General features: G+C 44.0%; 1 protein-coding gene across 6 annotated transcripts in view; it reads left to right on the top strand.

Moving 5' to 3' along the window:
* EYA3 (EYA transcriptional coactivator and phosphatase 3) overlaps positions 1–20,807 on the top strand; it is a 140,975-nt gene that overhangs the window by 92,812 nt on the left and 27,356 nt on the right. For 5 of the 6 annotated variants that reach the window (XM_073317485.2, XM_073317486.2, XM_073317488.2 and 2 more), the window contains 3 exons: positions 6,850–6,987; positions 14,673–14,758; positions 16,760–16,943. In XM_073317485.2, coding sequence (XP_073173586.2) covers positions 6,850–6,987; positions 14,673–14,758; positions 16,760–16,943 — 408 coding nt within the window. The remainder of the gene's footprint in view (positions 1–6,849; positions 6,988–14,672; positions 14,759–16,759; positions 16,944–20,807) is intronic. The other variant, XM_073317489.2, reaches the window with a different exon arrangement.

Below are 20,807 nucleotides of genomic sequence, written 5' to 3'. Positions count from 1 at the left end.
CTTTCTCTCTTTTTCCTTCTCCTCCAGTTCTTTGGCCTTTGCCTCCATAGCTGTTCTGTGAGCAGCCACTTGGTGGTGTTCTGCCTCTTTCACTGCCTCCCTTTCTTTGTCCTTTGCCTCCATTGCTCTCCTGTGAGCAGCTTCTAGGGCTTTTTCGGCTTCTTTCACTGCCTCCAGTTTGGCTAACTCCAATTTGTGTAGTGCCTTGGTGTCTGTCATCTTTACCTCTCTGTTTTTAACTAACTTTACACCCGAGGGTTAGACATAAAACAAACAAAACTTGGCTTGTAAAATTTTGTTGTGCTGTAATAGGATACCTATATTCTCTGATAGTGATTGTCAGCCAACAGAAAAATCCAAAAAAAGAAAAAAACCCAACAACAAACAACAATAAAAAAAATTAAAAAAAAAACCCCAAAACCCTAACACCTTTGTCTCCAGGCAAATAGGCAGAAAACCCCTCTAGTTACTTTTAGGTGTAAAAAAAAAACAAAAACCTTCAGGTCTGTGAAGACTTGTGAATTTCCCTGCAGGAGGTTAACTACTCTGCCTTTAGGTAGAGAAAATTGCAATTCACAAAAGATAATTCCCTTTTGTCTCTGCTCTGGCCCCAAAGCAAAGCAAAAAAAACTTGCAACTATTTCCAGTTGGAGACCTGCTTTCTAGCAGCCCAAAGGATTTTAAAAATTTCCTTTTAAAATCTGTTTTTCTGGTTCAAAAAATCTCAGATTGATCTCAAAATGATTTCAAGTTAATTCCACCGCTCTGCCACCATGTCAAGGTTCCTTCCCCACTCTGAACTCTAGGGTACAGATGTGGGGACCTGCATGAAAACCTCCTAAGCTTACTTTTACCAGCTTAGGTTAAAACTTCCCCAAGGTACAAACTATTTTACCCTTTGCCCTTGGACTTCCACTGCCACCACCAAACGTTTATCTGGGTTTATTTATTAGGAAAGCGTTTGGAAACATCTTTCCCCCCAAAAATCCTCCCAACCCTTGCACCCCACTTCCTGGGGAAGGTTTGGTAAAAATCCTCACCAATTTGCATAGGTGACCACAGACCCAAACCCTTGGATCTTAAGAACAATGAAAAAGCATTCAGTTTCTGAAAAGAAGGATTTTAATAGAAGTAAAAAGTAAAAAAAAAAAATCACCTCTGTAAAATCAGGATGGTAAATACCTTACAGGGTAATTAGATTCAAAACATAGAGAATCCCTCTCGGCAAAACCTTAAGTTACAAAAAGACACACAGACAGGAATATCCATTCTATTCAGCACAGCGTAATTTCTCAGCCATTTAAAGAAATCATAATCTAACGCATATCTAGCTAGATTACTTACTAAGTTCTAAGACTCCATTCCTGTTCTGTCCCCGCAAAAGCATCACACAGACAGACACAGACCCTTTGTTTTTCTCCCTCCTCCCAGCTTTTTAAAGTATCTTGTCTCATTGGTCATTGTGGTCAGGTGCCAGCGAGGTTATCCTAGCTTCTTAACCCTTTACAGGTGAGAGGATTTTTCCTCTGGCCAGGAGGGATTTTAAAAGTGTTTATCCTTCTCTTTATATTTATGACAGGGGTTCCAAAGAGGATGGATCTAGACTGTTCTCAGTGGTGGCAGATGACAGAACAAGGACTAATGGTCTCCAATTGCAGTGGGGGAGGTTTAGGTTGGATATTAGGAAAAACTATTTCACTAGGAGGGTGGTGAAGCACTGGAATGCTTTACCTGGGGCGGTGGTGGAATCTCCTTCCTTTGAGGTTTTTAAGGTCAGGCTTGACAAAGCCCTGGCTGGGATAATTTAGTTGGGGATTGGTCCTGCTTTGAGCAGGGGGTTGGACTAGATGACCTTCTGAGGTCCCTTCCAACACTGATATTTTATGAGTCTATGATTTTGAGTTTGGCATTATCCTGCTGTCTATAACAATAATGAGAATGGCTTTGTAAGATGATATGTTACATCACATTAACATATGTAGGTATTTTTATAGCAGTTGTGCTTAGTGAGTACTGTAGTTAGGGTTGAAAAAGGAGTTTCCTTCTGAACCCCTCTTTTCATGTATGGTCTCAGCCCAAAAATGAAGGGTTTTCTTTGGCAAATTTGAGCCAGTTCTGTTCAGCCATCTTTGAATTATATCAAATTGGCACAATACACTACTTCCTACTTTTAAAAACTAGTTTCTTTCACTGTGATGACTCAAACCCAGCTGAGCTGTGAAGGTTCTGTCATGGACTTCTCACGGATGCACACATTACTGTGCAGTTTCCATCAGTATTACGTAAATTCATCAAGGCCACATACAAAGATGTGAAGTGGTCTGTAAGGATGAACAACCGAGCAACAGAGTGGTTCGGTGTGGACAGTGGCATGAAACAGGGCTGCATTTTATCTGCACTCTTGATTGGCATTACCATATACTGGATAATGAAGTGTATTAGCAACACAAATACCAGCACAGCATGAATAGGTGGCAAATGCCTAGAAGTACTGAAGTTTAATAATATTGTGCTACTGAACAACATCCCTGAAAAGTTACAAAGACAGACAACCTGGCAAAAAAAGCAGACCATGCTGGGCTTAAAGTTAGTTATGCTAAAACAAACATCCTTGAAACCCAAACGTCAATCATTAACATCACATTAAAAGGCAGAAATATCAAGAAAGTAGAACGGTTCATCTACCTGGGCAGCACCATGTTAGCCAATGGAGACCTCAAGAAGGAAATGACATCAAGGGTAGGAAAGGCATCCACAACATTTACTAAACTCAACAATGTATGGAAATCAAATATATATGTCACCAGAACAAAACTCTGAATTTTCAGTTCAAACATAATTTTGGTGTGAACATACAGCTGCGAAAGCTGGAGGTCTATTAAAACATTAGACAGAAAATTAGACACCTTAAAAAATAAGTGCCTATGAAAGATTCTGGACATTGATTGGAAAGACTTCTTCAGCAGTTAAAAGATCTGAGAAATAATCAGCCAGCAGCTTGTTTCCATCAGAATCAGAAGGAAATGCTGGACATATCTGGGGCATGTATAATCCTAGAATTGTAGGACAGGTGTTTGTCTAATCTGTTCTTAAAGATCTCCAATGACGGAGATTTCACATCCTCCCTAGGCAATTTATTCCAGTGCTTAACCACCCTGACAGGAAGTTTTTCCTAATGTCCAACCTAAACCGCCTTTGCTGCAATTTAAACCTATTACTTCTTGTCCTATCCTTAGAGGTTAAAGAGAACAATTTTTCTCCTTCCTTTTTGTAACATCCTTTTATATTCTTGAATACAAGTACTCCTTTTCATTTGTTTCAGTCTTCCCTCATAGGTCATATTTTTAGACCTTTAATCATTTTTGTTGCTCTTCTCTGGACTTTTTCCGATTTGTCCACATCTTTCCTGAAATGTGGTGCCTAGAACTGGACACAATACTCCAGTTGACACCCAATCAGCATGGAGTAGAGTGGAAGAATTGCTTCTTGTTTCTTGCTTATAACACTCCTGCTAATACATCCCAGAATGACGTTAGCTTTTTTTACACCAGTGTTTCACTGTTCACTCGTATTTAGCTTGTGATCCACTAAGACCTCCCGATCCCTTTCTGCAGTACTCCAACACACAGACTCCCACATGAAGCTGTCAAGTGGAAACCAACTGCTGTGAGAAAATGAGGGTGCCTAAAAGAAACCTTAAGAAGAACCCTTAGCAGGGAGGGCCAAAGAGTTGATCTGAACACCACAGAACAAATGGAAGCAGCAGCAAATGATAGAGGAATGGAAAAAGCTGGCTTCTGCCCTATGCACCAACATTGGCACAAGAAGGCTATTTAATAAAAAAAAAAAAGTAAAGGAAACTTCTAGAAGCTGACATCTGCACTTGAGCCAGACAAATGAGACTATTTTGCTTTCCTCTGTCCTCTTCCTTCAAGTAGAACTTGGAAATTAAATACAAAGAAATAAAAGTAATCCTACTTGTAAAATTTCTCAGTTAAAATGTGGAAGAGGCTCTCAGAAAATGAAAGGTTTCAGAGTAGCAGCCGTGTTAGTCTGTATTCGCAAAAAGAAAAGGAGGACTTGTGGCACCTTAGAGACTAACCAATTTATTAGAGCATAAGCTTTCGTGAGCTACAGCTCACTTCCTCTGAGGAAGTGAGCTGTAGCTCACGAAAGCTTATGCTCTAATAAATTGGTTAGTCTCTAAGGTGCCACAAGTCCTCCTTTTCTTTTTTCAGAAAATGAAGAGTCTCTTTAGCAGTTCTATCTCAGCCACTTGGCCCTTGTGCAAATCCATCCTGTTACTTATCACCTTATTATCTTCTAGATGTTTGCAAATTGATTGCTTAATTATTTACTCCATTATCTTTCTGGGTACAGAAGTTAAACTGACTGGTCTGTAATTTCCTGGATTGTTTTTATTCCCTTTTTTATAGATGGGCATTATGCTTGCCCTTTTCCAGTCTTCTGGAATCTCTTCCGTTTTCCATAACTTTTCAAAAATAATTGCTAGTGGCTTAGATATCTCCTCAGTCGGTATCTTGAGTATTCTAGGATGTATTTCATCAGGCCCTGGTGACCTGAATACATCTAACTTGTCTAAGTAATTTTTAACTACTTGTGATGTTATTGACATAAACTGTGACCGTATAGATCATTGTTGCAACCACTGTTATATATTTGCAGCAAATACTGTACAAAGGTTGTCGTGTGAGATGTCTATAAAAAGGTTATGATTATGCTATCTGTATATGTGTATCATTTTGTAGTTGAAGTTATGAATATTGGCTATGTATTTGTATCTCAATGTGTTTGAGTAGCATTAGTGAAGCATTTGGTCAGCTTCTTGAGAACAGAATTTGCAGATTAAGTGCCCAATCAAGAAACACTTAACTGACAATGGACCTTGGGAGACTCCAAACCACATGAGAAGTCTTACTGGGAACGTTCAAGGTAGCATGTGAGCAATGGCTGTTCCCCCCCGTAAGAAAACTGAGTCATGCATGGACATGTGACTTGCCCATGTGATTCCAGACTCCAGCTTGCTGCTGTGATTTTCCACAGTAAGAACAAAGGGGTGTCCTTCCATATGGCAGAGAATATAGAAGGCCCTGGGAGCCCCTCCATCTAGTCTTCAATCCTGCTTCTTACCTCTGGAGGAACCTTGCTACAAACTGAAGCTATGAACAAAGGACTGAATGACCCATCCAAGCTGTGGAGGTACTCCAGAGACTTGATTTGAGCCTGAAGTTTATTCCATCACTGCTTGAAGCCTGAACCAAGAACTTTGCCATTACCTGTATGTAATTGATTCCATTTAACCAATTTTAGCTCTCATCTATATTTTTCTTTTTATGAATAAACCTTTAGATTTTAGATTCTAAAGGATTGGCAACAGCATGATTTGTGGGTAAGATCTGACTTGTATATTGACCTGGGTCTGGGGCTTGGTCCTTTGGGATTGAGAGAACCTTTTTTCTTTTACTGGGGTATTGGTTTTCATAACCATTTGTCCCCATAATGAGTGGCACTGGTGGTGGTACTGGGAAACTGGGGTGTCTAAGGGAATTGTTTATATGACTTATGATTAGCCAGGGGGTGAGACTGAAGTCCTCTCTGTTTGGCTGGTTTGGTGTGCCTTAATGGTAAAGGAAACCCAGCCTTGGGCTGTAACTGCCCTGCTCTAAGCAATTTGTCCTGAATTGATACTCTCAGTAGTGTCCTGCCAGAGGCAGCATTGTTACACTTGTTCTTTCCCTATTTTAGCTTCTGATCTTACCTCATTTTCACTGGCATTCACTACGTTAGATATCCAGTCGCTACTAACCTTTTTGGTGAAAAGTGAAACAAAAAAGTCATTTAGCACTTCTGCCATTTCCACATTTTTTTGTTTTTGCTGATGTTGGAATTAGTTCAGAAAGCAGCTGAAATCAGGAGCTTGACCAGTCTGCAGAACCCTGCTCCAGACTAGGCTGCCTTGTTGAGATGTTGCTCTTGCTGATTCAGTTCCAGCCTGAGTGCAGTAGGCAGAGCCTTAAAGGGGCACATGGATTGAGAAGTCATACTATATGTGTGCCACTGTTGTTACGGATATTGCTTAAGATCACTGGAATTGTAAGAGATTTGAGGAAAAGCTTATTCTCCTCTGTTTGCAGTTTGTTTACTTTGGGCATTTGTGAGCCCTGCCTATACAGTCAATTCACTGTTTTCCCCTGAAGGCAGTCAGTCATTTTCCCATTTGTGTCAGTTTTTGCACAGAAGCAAGGGAAAGATTTTTTTAAAAACAAATAGTCAAGTGTAATTGTAAAACCACATGAATCAGCAGGAGATTCAGGGGCAGATGCAGAATCTGATGCTACTTAAAAAAAAATATAAAAATTAAGTACTAGATAGGAAGTTGAATGTCCCTTTAATGCTGTAGGAGCCACCAAGTGTCCACTGAAGCCAATGGAAGGACTGCCATTGACTAAATGAGTGCTGGATCATTATCTTACTGAGTAGCAGTCTGGGCTACTGAGAACACTTTGTAGCAGTCCAAGTCCCAGAGAGTGATGAGTGGCTCCTTGGTGTCAGCATTGCAATAGCTCCTATTGTTGGATCAAAGAATTTTCCATTGAAAGGTTTAGAAACTAGCCTTGCTGGTCTCTAAGCTGTTTTTTTACAGCTAGCTTTATCTCAGCAGCTCAAATCCAACCCGAGAATCAGGAATTTGCTATTGCAAAATAAAAGCAATATTGTTTTTTATATGTGACTTTCTCACAGACAAACAGACAAACTGTTCTCGGGTAGTAAACATGCTGTTTGGTCCCAGCGTATTTGTTTGTAACTGGTCCAATTTATCCGATTCAGGTGCACTGTGGCCAGGTATGAAACCTGAAAGTGGTTTAATTCAGACTCCATCTCCAAGTCAGCACAATGTTCTTACCTGCACTACAGGGTTAACCACAAGCCAGCCCTGCCCAGCACATTATTCTTATCCTATTCAAGGTAACTTGGCATGGTTTTTATATACATCTCTCTCCACCTATTCGTGTCCAGATACCACAAATGAAGAGGCCAGCATGTTTGCTCTTGGTTTGTGCATGCTTCTCTGTGCCTTGCAAGCCATATTTTTCTCTTCTTGTATGCTCCAGACCCTATGTGTTGTGTGTGTGTGTGGTTTGTACTCTATATAGAGCTCTGCCTGCACCCAGCTGGCTTATGCCATGCTGATGAATCCTAACATGGTGAAGAGCAAAGGCACGGTGGGAAAGGGGAGACTGAATGTTATTCACTTGCATGCCGCTCCTCAGAATGCTCTTGTAGCTCAAGCTGTTTCTTAGCAGTCCTGGGCGTGAGTTGCACTAAGATTCAAGTGTTGCTTCTTGAGGCAAAGGGTGTTCTTTTCTGTGTGCCAGCTAGGGTGGCAGAGATGGTCTGCACTGGGTACCAGTGTGTGTGCTTGCTTCACTATACAAGGTGAGCTAGAAAGTGAAGCTGTAGACACTGGAGCTGGATACAAATATCCACCCACCCCCTCCAGCGACTCACATTTTAATATTGGGAAGTAAAAGTGCTACAAAGTTACTTGTTTCAGGTTGGATTTTTGCCATTTTATTAGTGAAAATGTTTTCTGATGAAAATTCATCCTTTGACAAATTTCTCAGAGTTTTGACAGGTTTCAGAGTAACAGCCGTGTTAGTCTGTATTTGCAAAAAGAAAAGGAGTACTTGTGGCACCTTAGAGACTAACCAATTTATTTGAGCATAAGCTTTCGTGAGCTACAGCTCACTTCATCAGATGCATATCGTGGAAACTGCAGCAGACTTTATATACACACAGAGAATATGAAACAATACCTCCTCCCACCCCACTCTCCTGCTGGTAATAGCTTATCTAAAGTGATCATCAGGTGGGCCCTGATTCTGAGAAATGGCCCACCTGATGATCACTTTAGATAAGCTATTACCAGCAGGACAGTGGGGTGGGAGGAGGTATTGTTTCATATTCTCTGTGTATATATAAAGTCTGCTGCAGTTTCCACGATATGCATCTGATGAAGTGAGCTGTAGCTCACGAAAGCTTATGCTCAAATAAATTGGTTAGTCTCTAAGGTGCCACAAGTACTCCTTTTCTTTTTTCAGAGTTTTGAGAACCTCCCAGAACTGTCTTTTCAGAAAGGAATTTCAAGACGTGCTAGTTTCTCATTTGTGTGGGTTTTAACATGACTTAAATTGTACAGCTGATGAAGTGCATCATTACGACTGATGCTTTCTCAGCTCACTGCATTGTGAGCAGGAAAGGCCCAAGGATACATTTATCCTGAACTCATTTCCTATCATAGGGTTAGAAGGGACTGCAGGAAACATCTAGTCTAACCCCCTGCCAAGATGCAGGATTTGTTGTGAATTAAAATTGGAAAAGTGACTGTCTGTCTAGAAATGGCACCTTTCAGTGAAGCTGCTCTGTGTGTACCTTTGCTGACAAAAAAATAAATTTTCACTTCTTTGGAAATTGCCACAAAAATAAGAAGATAGGGAAGAGGTTGCTGGATGCTGTCCTGCATCGTGCACCATCACTTGAATTGCCAGCTAAGTTCCAAGTGCAGAATACAGATGCACCGGGGTGATGTGAGAGGTAGAAGAGACCCAGCTTGACCATCAGATCCTTGGAGTTGGAGGCTCTTCACTTACAAACTGCACGCGTTTGATACGCAGAGAGAGTATAAATCTGGAGCCCCATGCTATCGTGTGAATGGAACCGCCGTTCGGAGCATAGTTGTGCTTTCTAAAACGTGTCAGCCTTCCCTTTGAATTGTCCAGCTTTTTTCATGGTCACTGTGATCATTTCGTCATATAGAGATAGTGACGTTTTCTAGAGAGTTTCGCAACCTCCAATAAGAGCTATTCCTTTCTTCTGTCACACCCCACATCACCACCATCAGAATGAGACAGAAAGATGAGACATGAGACGGCAATTCAGGAGAAGGAGAAGTGGAGATTAGTAGTGAGGAGAAGGAAGGAGGGATTATTTATTTATTTGTATTGCAGTAGCACCTAGGAGCCTCAGCCAGTGATTGTGACCCCATTGTGGTAGGCACGGTACATGTATAACAAAAAGACAGTCTCTGTCCCAAAGATCTTCTAATTGAAGTCTCAGATGAGAGAACAGGTGGATAGAACAGGCAGATGGGAGAGAAGCAAGAAACAATCGTACAGCACAGCTCACCATGATGGGCAGTGGTCACCACCTGCCTAACCGTTGTAAGCACCAGGGCAAAGGGGAGTTTTCAGGAGGGATCGAAAGGAAGATACTGAGGTGCTTTGCGGATGGTTCTGGCAGCTCCTCCCAAGTGTAAGGGGCAGCCGGGGGGACAGCCCAAAAGTGTGTTTGAAAGGTTACCCAGTGGGCACTGAAGGGCAGTATCGTGGGCAGAGCAGCACCGCCATCGCGTGACAGAGAATAGATGGGTGGGGGTAGGGCTTGGAGGGCCTTGGAAGTGAAGACAGTAGTTTGTGTTTGGTGCAGTGGAGAAGGGGACCCAGTGGAGGGATGCAGAGAGGAGTGACGTACTCGAAGCCATGAGCTAGGAAAACGATCTCTGCAGCAGCACTTGGAATGGATACAAATGGGGCAGGATGGGATTTGTCAAGGCTGGAAAGGAGGAGGGTGCAGCAGTCAAGACATGAGGTGATGGGAATCTAGATGGGAGTTGTGGATGGAGAGGAAAGGATGTACTCAGGAAAAATTGGCAGGGTTTAGGCACTGCCTCGTTGTGAGTATCTAGGAAGAAGGCTGGGTTGAAGATAACCCCCAGGGATGGGCTTGAGTGACACGAAGGATGGTAAGTTCATCCATGGTGACTGGAGTTGCGGGAGGAGGAGGTTAAGAGGAGAGGCTGAAAGAGAGAGAAGGCACTTGATGAGGAGAGGGAGAATGTTCTGGATTTAGGGCAGCATGATAAACAGGGCAAAGCTAGAGGGGGCAAAAGGAGATAGGCTGGCAAGAGGACAGGGAAGGGAGAGAGGAGTGAGTTGGGATGTAGCTAGGCGGGCTCTCCATCTAGTTTTAAGCCAGACAGCCTTGCTTTTCTAAGGTTTGTCCCCCATCGGGAACTGAGACCAAACTGGATGTGGTTTCACCAGATATTGGATGGGGAATGACATTTTGAAGAGTCCCCTGCCCGCTGGCATGATCTTGCACAATAGTGCATGTGAGGTCATGCTGTGTGGGGGTGTGGCAACATGCTTTTCAAAATGGTGTCCATCATGTGGCATGGTGCTTGTGAGATCATGCTGGCAGGGGCGGAATCACACAAGTGCGGGTGGGCCCACATCATTCCCGGAAGTACTGGAATGTCTGGTGTTCTGTGACTGTGTGAGTGGCCACACTGGATTTAGCCAAGGGCAAGCTTAGATAGGGCTTGTTGATGAGGACAGGAAGTCTGAATGAGATGAAAAGGCTGGTGTGGTCTTAGCAGGGGAGGTACAATTTTAGCAGCAGCATTTGGCTAGTCGGGAGATGGTTAAAGTGAAAGATGAGAAAAGTCTTTGCCTTGGGGACAGTGATGGAAGGGTGAATTTGGGAGATATTAGGAAGAAAAACTTTAGAATTTAACAAGGCACTGGATGCTGGGAGTTGGAGGGAGCACTGAGATATGAGCCTGGAAGAGAGGGAGGGAGAAGTTGTCAGTGTAGACAGAAAAGGAAGGGAGACTGAATGGTGGGGTTAGGAGGAAAGATCAGGTCAGTTTTTGGAGTGAATGCGGTAGATTTGGTAACCTCACCATAGAGATGATTGTCGAAAGTATCAAGAAGTTACGGTCACTGGGAGAGGAGAAGAGGCAGATGCTGAGAACAGGTCTATTTGGGACACTAAGAGACAGCTGCTCCTACCCTATTAAAGGACATGCTGCAGAATAAGATGCAGTCAGCCAGGGAAGAGGAGATGCCAGAGATCTCAGACAGACACAATAGATGAGATTGGAAGAGAACATGATCAGCTGTGTCAAAAGTAAGAGAAAGCAAGAAAGATGAGGGCAGATCCCTGTAGATGTAGCTATTAGAAAGCCAGTAGTGGTGATCCTGGGGAGGCCGTTAATATAGTGGAAAGAGCAGAATCCAAACTGGAAAGGATCAAGGGCAGAGCTGGAGGAATGGGAAAACACATTAGTAGAACAGACTGTTTGATGACTTCAGAGTCAAAGGGTCTGAGGAAGATAAGGTGGCAGCTAGAGTCTTAATGTTACTTAAGCATAATTTATTTAGAATAAATGTTCTTTAAAACAAACCCTAAAAACCTGACTGAACTCACAGGAGAATATGTATTCAGTGGTATGTGGTTATGCTGTATTATTGGCCCAGTTGATATGTATTGTAGTCCAAATTCTGTATGTTTTGGTCTTCAGACTTCTGCCTAAGTAATGCCATGGCTCAGGACTCTGGTGAATGCCCGGGTGCACTTACTGACTTCGCAGACTTGGGTAGTGTACTCAGGTGAACATAAAAGCTCCCCCTGGAGCTGAAAAGCAGATGATTTTCTTTGAGCTAATTTTGCTAATGTGTATCCTTTAGATCTAACCCGGGAACCCACAACTCCTACCCTGCATGCCAGAGTGGGCACGAACCACTGTGGTCAGATGTAGAAGGAATTACTGCTCCTTGCCTCCCCCACTGCTTCACTCCATGTAGGAGCAAAGCAGCCAAGTCAAACTTACAAAATTTGTCAATTCCACTTCCCTGCTCTGCTCTCTGTTACTAGCATGTGAAGCAGAGCAGGATAGGGCATTTTAGGATGGTTGAAGCAGAGCATTCTGGGGTGAATGGAGCAGTGAGGGGGACGGTGAAGATTCAGGGTCTGGAGAAGCAATCTGGAAACAGGAGGGAGAAGTAAAGAAAACCGGGGGTGGAGGGGAAGGGTAACAAAAGGAAGACACAAACCTCTGTGACTCCATTTAAACATGGGACCTGGGGATAGTTCCTTTTGGCACGTCAGCATGGCAGAACGATGTTGCTGTATTTGTGGCACACACAGAAGAGTTGTTGACCCTCAGGGTAACCTGTGTCCGGCGGTTGCTGAAAGAGTATTGCTGATGCAATTGAGTATAACCCTGTTTAGAGACCTGGTACATTACAACGTGTAAACAGGTGGGCCGTGACCAGGCGATATCCTCAGGGTGTTGGGTAACAAGAGAACGCATGAAGGGGAGATTGTCTGTGTTGCTACCAGAATCCAAATATGTTTTTTTCCTTTCTATAGTTTCTTTGATCCATTTTAATGGAGCAGCAGCCTCCTGTCCCTGGTTAAGGCTGAGACTTGCTTTCCGTTGTAAGCCTGATCTTGGCCTCCCCTGTAACTCCTCAAAAATCTTTATTTCAACTTCGGAAAGTGTGTGTGTGGCCTGTGGCCATTAGACAATTTCTTGCTCAAATCCGAGATGCTTCTTTGATCCCATGAGGTAGGCAAGGGCAAGTCCTGGGACTCGAGATAAAGATAGAACATCCTGGTATGCCTAGTGTTACAGACCTGTTCTGTACTGTTCACCAAGGTGAGGGATTTGCAGTGTGCCCCATGGGGACCCGTGAACAGCAGGGGCGCAGCAGCAGCCCAAGGACTCCGCCTTACCTTGGCCCTAGTGACTCCTGTAGCCCTTCAGAGCTCTTAAGCTTTGCAGGTTTCCCCAGAGGATCCTACAGATGTCCTGGTTGCCTGGTTTCCTGACCAGCTTCCCCAACCATCTGCCCCCACTTCGCAGGCTCTCAGGCTTCTTCTAGTTCCATACTGGGAGCAGGAATCAGATTTTCCTCCCCACCGACTTTTTGAAGGAGTTTCTGTAGGTCTTAATGGATTCTGCAAGGGGCCAATGGCTCTGCCAGTGTGGGTGTAGCAGAGGTAGGGTAGGGCACTAGGTGTTTTCCATTGAGAGATTCCACCTGAGTGGAGCTCACTATAAATAGTTGGTTCTCTTTCTCCAAGAACACATCGCCTTGTGCAGTTGTTCCCCATCTTCCCCTTTCCTTGCTAAGGTTTCTGTCTGGGCACAGGAATCCCAAGGTGATGAAATTCCTCTGAGGCATCCACAGGATCCATTGCAGAGTTCTGCTTCTGGGTTGGTGAGGAGCATTTCCAGACAGCTGCGCTGTGTGCGTTGTTCTGAGAAAGGGTGTCTTCTAAATGTGCTAAACACCTCTTTCCTTGGGGCTTCCTCTTCAGAGTGGCATTCCTGCACCAATGGTGTCTTTAGAGAAGAGAGAATTACCTCACTGTCATTCTGTGTTTCTTGAGATGTCATCTTGGAGGGTTCTCACTCACCTCTCTGAGGGAAAGTCTCCTTTCTTGGGTATTTTTTTCTTGCACCGGGGTTTTCCTTTTTCTCTGAGGCACATCTTGGATCAGTTTTTCTTTCTGGGAGATTCACCTCCTACTAAATTGAAGGAACTGACTGGAATCCTCAAAGGGCAGCATCTAGACTCACCAGGCAGCAAGCGATGACCAGGAAGGGCCTGGTGTGAGCTCTTCCCTTCTGCTGCCTCCCTCAAGGATGGGAAAACACCAAACCATTGAAGAGCCTGGGTTGTTTTTTGGTCTCGTGCTGAGATTCCATCACAGGTGGTATCTGTAGAAAATTCTTATTTTTTTTATGGCAGGAGATAAGATGGGTGATACTGTGCAGTTTCCACAAAGATCTCTTTACAATCTGTGCTGCCATGAACCTTTGTTTTTTATGGAGTTTGGGCAAGCATGACGGAGGCATAATAGCATTCTCTGATTGCACCTAATGTGTACACTTGGATTTCACTGGGCTTGTCATTTTGTGTTTCGGCCTCCTGAGACCCAAAGCAGGCCGCAGTCTAATCTGACTATTCTACTACTTGAAAACCATAAGTGCTGCTAATTTACATCTGTCCCCAAAGGGAGGCACAGAGGGACTCCAGGGATTCAGGTGAACTAAAATTGTCTGAAAATGCAACCCTTCTATGGACACTGGTTGCTGTGGGAAAAACTTAAGAATCTTAAGCACCTCAAAATATTCGTACTAGTAAATCTGTGTCTGTGAGTGCATGGTCTGTCTCACAGAGCTGCAGTCAACAGTGATCTCAAGGGACCTCTTCCAGAAAATACTTATAATTTAACACGGATTTCAAACGTTAAATACCAACAGTTTCTCAGTATGAAGTAGCTTTATATGTAATGACTTAAATGGGTTTTAATATTTCCTGAAGTTGTTGAATTCAGTAGGATCAAATATTTTAAGGTCTCATCCACAATGTTGGATAAAAATGTTAGCAGAGCTAATTTAAATGCTATTCAGATCTCTTACTGTTAGTATAGATATATTTGTTTTTATCTGTTGTAACAAATACAGACAAATACATCTTGTGTTCTGGTCTTTGTTGTCCCAAAATTTGAAATAAAAATTAATAGAAAAACATGTCAAGTTAACCTAATTTGAACTATTTTATGTGACAGGAATGGAGGAGGCAAGGCCTTTTGAAAAGTGTTCTATAGCGAATTATAAAAACATAGTTTTAAAACATTACGCTCCGTCCCTATTGTCCTGGCAAACCCTGTTGAAGCTGTTAGTTAGAGTGTAGTTGGGGCTAGAAATGTGACAGCTTCACGGTTACAATAGGTCTTCTCCCTTTTACATTATTAAAATGTATTAACAATACGATTTATTTACCTTTTTACAGCATCAACTACCAGTGCTAGCCCAGTCTCCACGTCCTCGACTGTTGTCAATATTTCAACACCAGCTGTAGCCAGCATCTCACACCAGGTAAAACATCTTGCTAGCTTTTCTTCTCTTGGGCACATCTGGTGTAGCTTTTGTTTTCAAATATTCTGACATCATAGTAGTTGGAGTGTAACTATTTATTCATTTTCTTGAGAGTTCCTGAGTATTTTAAGGCTAAATATTTGTAACCCACCTTAAATGGTCCCCAGACCTTGTTCACTACAGCATTTTCTTGCCAATGGGGACTAGTTGGGGCATGAAGTAAATTCAAAATTCTGTTGTTTGGGCACTGGATTTACAGAGAGCAAGTTCACTGTGTGTGGAGAATTAGTTTTGTGGTTAAAGTACAGGACTGGGAGTCAGTAGAGCTATTCTTCTCCTGACCACCACAGATTTCCTTTGGGACCTTGAGCAAGTCACTTCACTTCTCTGTACCTCAGTTTCCCACCCTGTCAATTTAAAGAGAAGTGAGGGTCAGTAACCATAAAGCACTTGGAGATCAAATCATAGAATATCAGGGTTGGGAGGAACCTCAGGAGGTCCTCTAGTCCAACCCCCTGCTCAAAGCTAAATCATCCCCAACTAAATCATCCCAGCCAGGGCTTTGTGAAACCTGACCTTAAAAACCTCAAAGGAAGGAGATTCCACCACCTCCCTAGATAACCCATTCCAGAGCTTCACCACCCTCCTTGTGAAAACGTTTTTCCTACTATCCAACTTAAGCCTCCCCCACTGCAACTTGTGACCATTATTCCCTGTTCTGTCATCTGTTACCACTGAGAACAGTCTAGAGCCATCCTCTTTGGAACCCCCTTTCAGGTAGTTGAAAGCAGCTATCAGATCCCCCCTCATTCTTCTCTTCCGCAGATTAAACAATCCCAGTTCCCTCAGCCTCTCCTCATAAGTCATGTGTTCCAGCCCCCTAATCATTTTTCTTGCCCTCTGCTGGACTCTTTCCAATTTTTCCACATCCTTCTTGTAGTGTGGGGCCCAAAATTGGACGCAGTACTCCAGATGAGGCCTCACCAGTGCCGAGTAGAGGGGAATGATCACGTCCCTCGATCTGCTGGCAATGCTCCTACTTATACTGCCCAAAATGCCTTTAGCCTTCTTGGCAACAAGGGCACATTGATGACTCATATTCAGCTTCTTGTCCACTCTAACCCCTAGGTCCTTTTCTGCAGAACTGCTGCCTAGCCATTCGGTCCCTGGTCTGTAGCAGTGCATGGGATTCTTCCATTCTAAGTTCAGGACTCTGCACTTGTCCTTGTTGAACCTCATCAGATTTCTTTTGGCCCAATCCTCTAATTTGAAATCCCTGTGTGGCAGGCATTACAGAAGTGTAAGTAGCATAACTATGATTAGCTTATGGCTTGTCTACACTTATAACGCTACAACAGCACAGCTATGCCACTTGAGCGCTTCAGCGTAGATGCTACCTGCACCACTGAGAGGAGGTCTTCTGGTAATGTAGGGAATCCACCTCCCCAAGTGGGAGTAGCTAGGTCGATGGAAGAATTCTTCTGTCTACACAGTGACTTAGGTCAGCTGAACGACTTTGCTCAGGGGTGTGGATTTTTTATAGCCCTGATCAATGTAGTTAATTGACAACCTAATTTTCAAGTGTAGCTTCTACAGTGAAGAATATAGTCACACAGCTTTTTAAACCCTTCTCAGTCTCCCTCAGCAAGGAAAGGGGAAGGTGATGCATCCAAAGAGTCTGACAAGATGGTGAGCAGAGAGAGAGAACCCTTCTGATATAGCTGGAATTTAAAAGCCATTCATTAGCAGGCAGCACCGTTTCTTCTCCCTCCATAAGTCTGGAGTGGGTGATCCTGTCTGCCTACTTGCTCCTTCCCCTTTGGGGACCAGTTCTTTCTGCCATAGAGCTCTCATGGTGCTGGGGGCCAAAAAGGGGGAGAGCCTGAGCTTTTGCTTGCGCGTCTCCGTCCCAAAGGCATTCTAGGCCAGCAGCCCATTTGGTTTTCAGTGTTTTCTGAGGAACAGCCTTTTCCTACCTTATTTGATCCTTTCTTTGAATAGGAATACCCTACCTACACAATTCTCGGCCAAAGCCAGTACCAGCCATGCTATCCGAGTTCTGGCTTCGGGGTTATAGCACCAGCAGACAGCAGCATGGAGAGTCCCACGTTAGCAACCACCACATATCCAATTGAAAAAGCAAATGCCATGGTGCCTACGCGGACGGAGCAGAGACTTTTCTCTGGTAAGTGCTGCAGCTTTAGTAGGGTGGATTTCAGACCCCCTCGGTTATACAGCATGCTGGCAGGCCTGGGGGAGTGAAATTCAGAAGTATAACGAGGGGCATCGTGTGTTGATGTGTGCAGAGCACACTCCATCCATTTTCAAAGAAGGATGTTTGCCATTTTGTTTCTCCTTTGGGCCTAAAATATCTGGTTTTCTGACCCATTCTGCAACCTATTCTCCCACTACACACCCTTCAGTATGATGCGGAAGACTGTGGAGGTCATATGGTTATAGGTGCCATCTGCGTTAAACTAAAGAACTTTCTGCCTGTCTCTGGTGGCTGCTGTCAGGTGGGTATTAAAGATCCCTTGGAACACTTCAAATAAAAGTTAAAGATAACTTTGGGGTGATGGCCAACATTCCCGCTCTCATGTATGGGCTAGTGCAGCTGTGTCACTGCACTGCGGGCATCTAACTCACTGTTGTGCAAAGCACTTTGGGATTCCTTAGCTCTGAAAGTCACCTGCATGAGAACAAGTTATTTCCCAGCATTCCACATGAAATTCTTCCCTTTCCTTCCTCCAATCCCCTTTGTCATATTAACTGGCACTGATGAAGGCAGCTCTGCTTGTTGCCTTTTTCCCCCCATGGTGACGTCCGTTTGTTTCCCAGTGCTTCTGAAGCAACTTTCTTCTTCTAGTGAGGGGAAACCAACATGCGCTAAGTAGAGACTCCTTTCCCAGTGGACCAAGTGTCAGACAGTTCCTCTAGCTCTTAGCGATACCCAGAGTGTTCCCATCAGTTGTTTCTAAGGCCCTTCAGTGAAGGGAAATGAAAGTTAAACCAGGCTCTGCAGGGGAAGGGGAGCTGACATTTTCATTTCTAAATTAGCAGATGTTTTGCCTCTCTCTAACTCTGATAGACCCAGCTTCCCCATGATGACCACTTCCCTTGGCTATGGTAGGATGAGCTGGTGAAAGCTAGGGTCTGGGAAGGTTGTGAGGAGGGATCCTGAGGAAAAAAGAAACACTCACTTTGCACTTATTTTTATTGGCTGAGCTTGAGGCCTTATGCTCAATTTGATGGCATTTGTCTGTCTGTCTGTCACGGGATAACTTCTGAATGCCCTGTCCAATTAATTCCAAATTTCAGCAAATGTTCTAGGTATTAGTGTGTGCCCTGTTGTGCTGGGGGGAAGGGGAAAATGGGGGATACATGGAGCCCCTACCGTGTGTTTAGCACAGCCACAGCTTCATGCACCTGTGCAGTTGTCTGTAGATCAAAGAACTGGCAGATTATACCGATGAGCATCTTCCAGCATAACAGTACCCCACATCTAATCTCTGCCCACCCTCCCAATAGAGTGTAATGTGTTAACACCCTGAATGACTTTGCTCCCAGACATAAAGAAGAGAAACAATAATGATGAGGAAAGGTGGGGGGTTATACAGAGCCATGGTTGGGGATGAGAAGAATGGGGGCACACACAGCGCCCCTGATATGAGGGGAAGAAGGGGATAGCAGAAAATCCCAGTGGGGAAAAGAATAGGGGACATTGGTATGGGAGTAAGGGGGGTGTGAACACCTTGGGATTGGGGGACCCCAGCTGGGAGGGGGACCTTGGTATGAAGGAAAATGGGGGTACACACAGGGCAAAACTACTGACATAAGAGACAGAATGGGGGATCCTGGAATGGAGGGAGGAAGAAATGGTGGCGCACACAGCCCCTGACGTGGGGTAGAAGGGGGAGGGTGTGCACACAGCCCCTGACTTGGGGGTTAATGGGGGACCCTGGTATAGAGGGAGGAGGAAATGGGGGCACACAGAGCCCCTGGCATGAGGGGTGTGTGGGAGAGTTGCTGGGAGTCCTTAAAGTAGAGGGGGGTGGGAGGGTGGCCCACAGGGAGCTGATGGAGGGATACAGTGAGCCCCTGGTGGGTGTAATGGACTCAGCCTTCATGAGCTATGAAGTGTCCTATCCCCTAGTATGTGTCATAGTCACACACAGAGATTTCATATGTAGAAATCCTCTCATCAGAGGGATAAGATTGTCCTGGAATCTCCAGGAATTAAAGATCAATCTTTAATTAAAGATTGTCATTTGATGAAACCTTCAGGAATATGTCCAACCGAAATTGGCAGCCTTGTCAGAGGATGTGAAAGCACTTTTCAAAACTCACATTGTAGAGCTGGGAAAATGAGGCACCAAGAGGGGAAGGATGTTTTAAAAACAGAGAAAAGCTGTAAGAATGATTCAAGGCCTAGAAAACCTGCCTTGCAGTTAGTGAGTGAAGGAGCTCAACCTGTTCATCTTGTCACTTGTCTATAAATATTTACAGGGACAAGATTTCTGATTGTAGCAGGCTCTTTAATCTAACATTGAAAGGCATAACAAGATCCAGTGGCAGGGGGGTTGGTCAGCAAAGTTCAAACTGGAACTAAGATGTACATTTCTTTTTAACAGTGAGTGTAATTAACCATTGAAACAGATTGCCAAGCAATGTAGTAAATTCTCCATCATTTGGAATCTTTAAATCAAGATCAGATGTCCTTCTAAAAGAAATGCCTTAATTTAACTACAACTCATTGGCCTTCATGCTGGAATTATTGGGTGAAATTTCCTCACTGATCTAAGGTAGAAACCAGGAAAAGGGAATTTCCAGAAAGCATTTCATATATAAATGTCTTTGTGCGTCCTGTTAATTATCCGCAGGCTTTTGTCAGTTAAAAGAAGCAGAAAATGTAACCAAGAAGGGTTTAACTGTTGGTCCAAAGCTGTTTTCCTGTTGGCTGGATGACCTTTTCTGCTGATGTCATGTCATGATTCAACTCACAATAGTGCATGACTGGGACCTCATCACCAAAAAGCCCACGTCCCTCTCCTACAGGGGTAGAGATGGTTCTGTTGCTTCCTGAGCCGCTCACAGAAGGATTGAGAGGGCAGTGGTGGCTTCCCTTTGGAAGTGCCACTGTGGGAGGAGCGTTAGGCCAGAGCCTGGCTAGGCTGCTTGGCAAAGGCTGAGCAATTGTGGGGCTGAGTTTAACTAGCTGCTGCTTAAAAAAATCTGATTTTAGATTTAGGGCTCCGAGTTCAGTAGCTTAAAATACCTTAAAGAGGGAAATTAATGCTTGCCATTGCTCCTCACCTGTTAGACCTGCTGCCTTTTCAGCAAGGTCTGTTGGCCCTCCAGCAACAGTTAATTAAACAGTGGTGGTTTAATACTCCCTGTTGAGTCTCTCCTATTTCACACTGCATCGAAAGTAGTACAAAGTACTAACCGCTGCTGAGTGGCAGCTGGGTTCTGGGGGACGGGCAGTTAGGAAAGGCACCCAACTAGCCCGGGAACCTGGGGGAAACGAGATGTTAAATGAACTAACTTAATAATAAGTGTACTCTAAAATGGGTCCGAATCTTTCCGAGAGAACTCTTTCTTGCAGGAACCTTCTAAAAATATTGAGTTACAATTTTTAAAATGAAACTTAAATTGAAGTAGCTCTAATAGCAGCAAGGCAGAGGAGGGGTTGTGTTCTTTGTACAATTCTTAAGTGGCTGGAGGAACTCTGTCATTGATCTTGTACCTGGTACCCACCCTGCAGCATTCATTCCTGGGTATGTCTACACTGTGATAAAAAACTTACAGCACAGAGTCTCAGAGTCCAGGGCAATTGGCTCAGGCTTGCAGGGCTTGGGCTGTGGGGGTAAAAATTGCAGTGTTGACTTTCAGACTGGAGCCCAGGCTCTGAGGCCCTCTCCTTGTGAGGTCTCAGAGCCTGGGCTCCAGCCCAAGTGTCTACATTCAGTTTTTAGCCCCATAGCTCAAGCCCCACAAGCCTGAGACACCTGACCTGGGCCCGCAGTGTAGACGTACCGTCTGACTTCAC

This window comes from Lepidochelys kempii, chromosome 19, assembly GCF_965140285.1.
Source record: "Lepidochelys kempii isolate rLepKem1 chromosome 19, rLepKem1.hap1, whole genome shotgun sequence".
Classification (NCBI taxonomy): domain Eukaryota; kingdom Metazoa; phylum Chordata; order Testudines; family Cheloniidae; genus Lepidochelys; species Lepidochelys kempii.
This window is presented reverse-complemented; position numbering and strand designations above follow the sequence as displayed.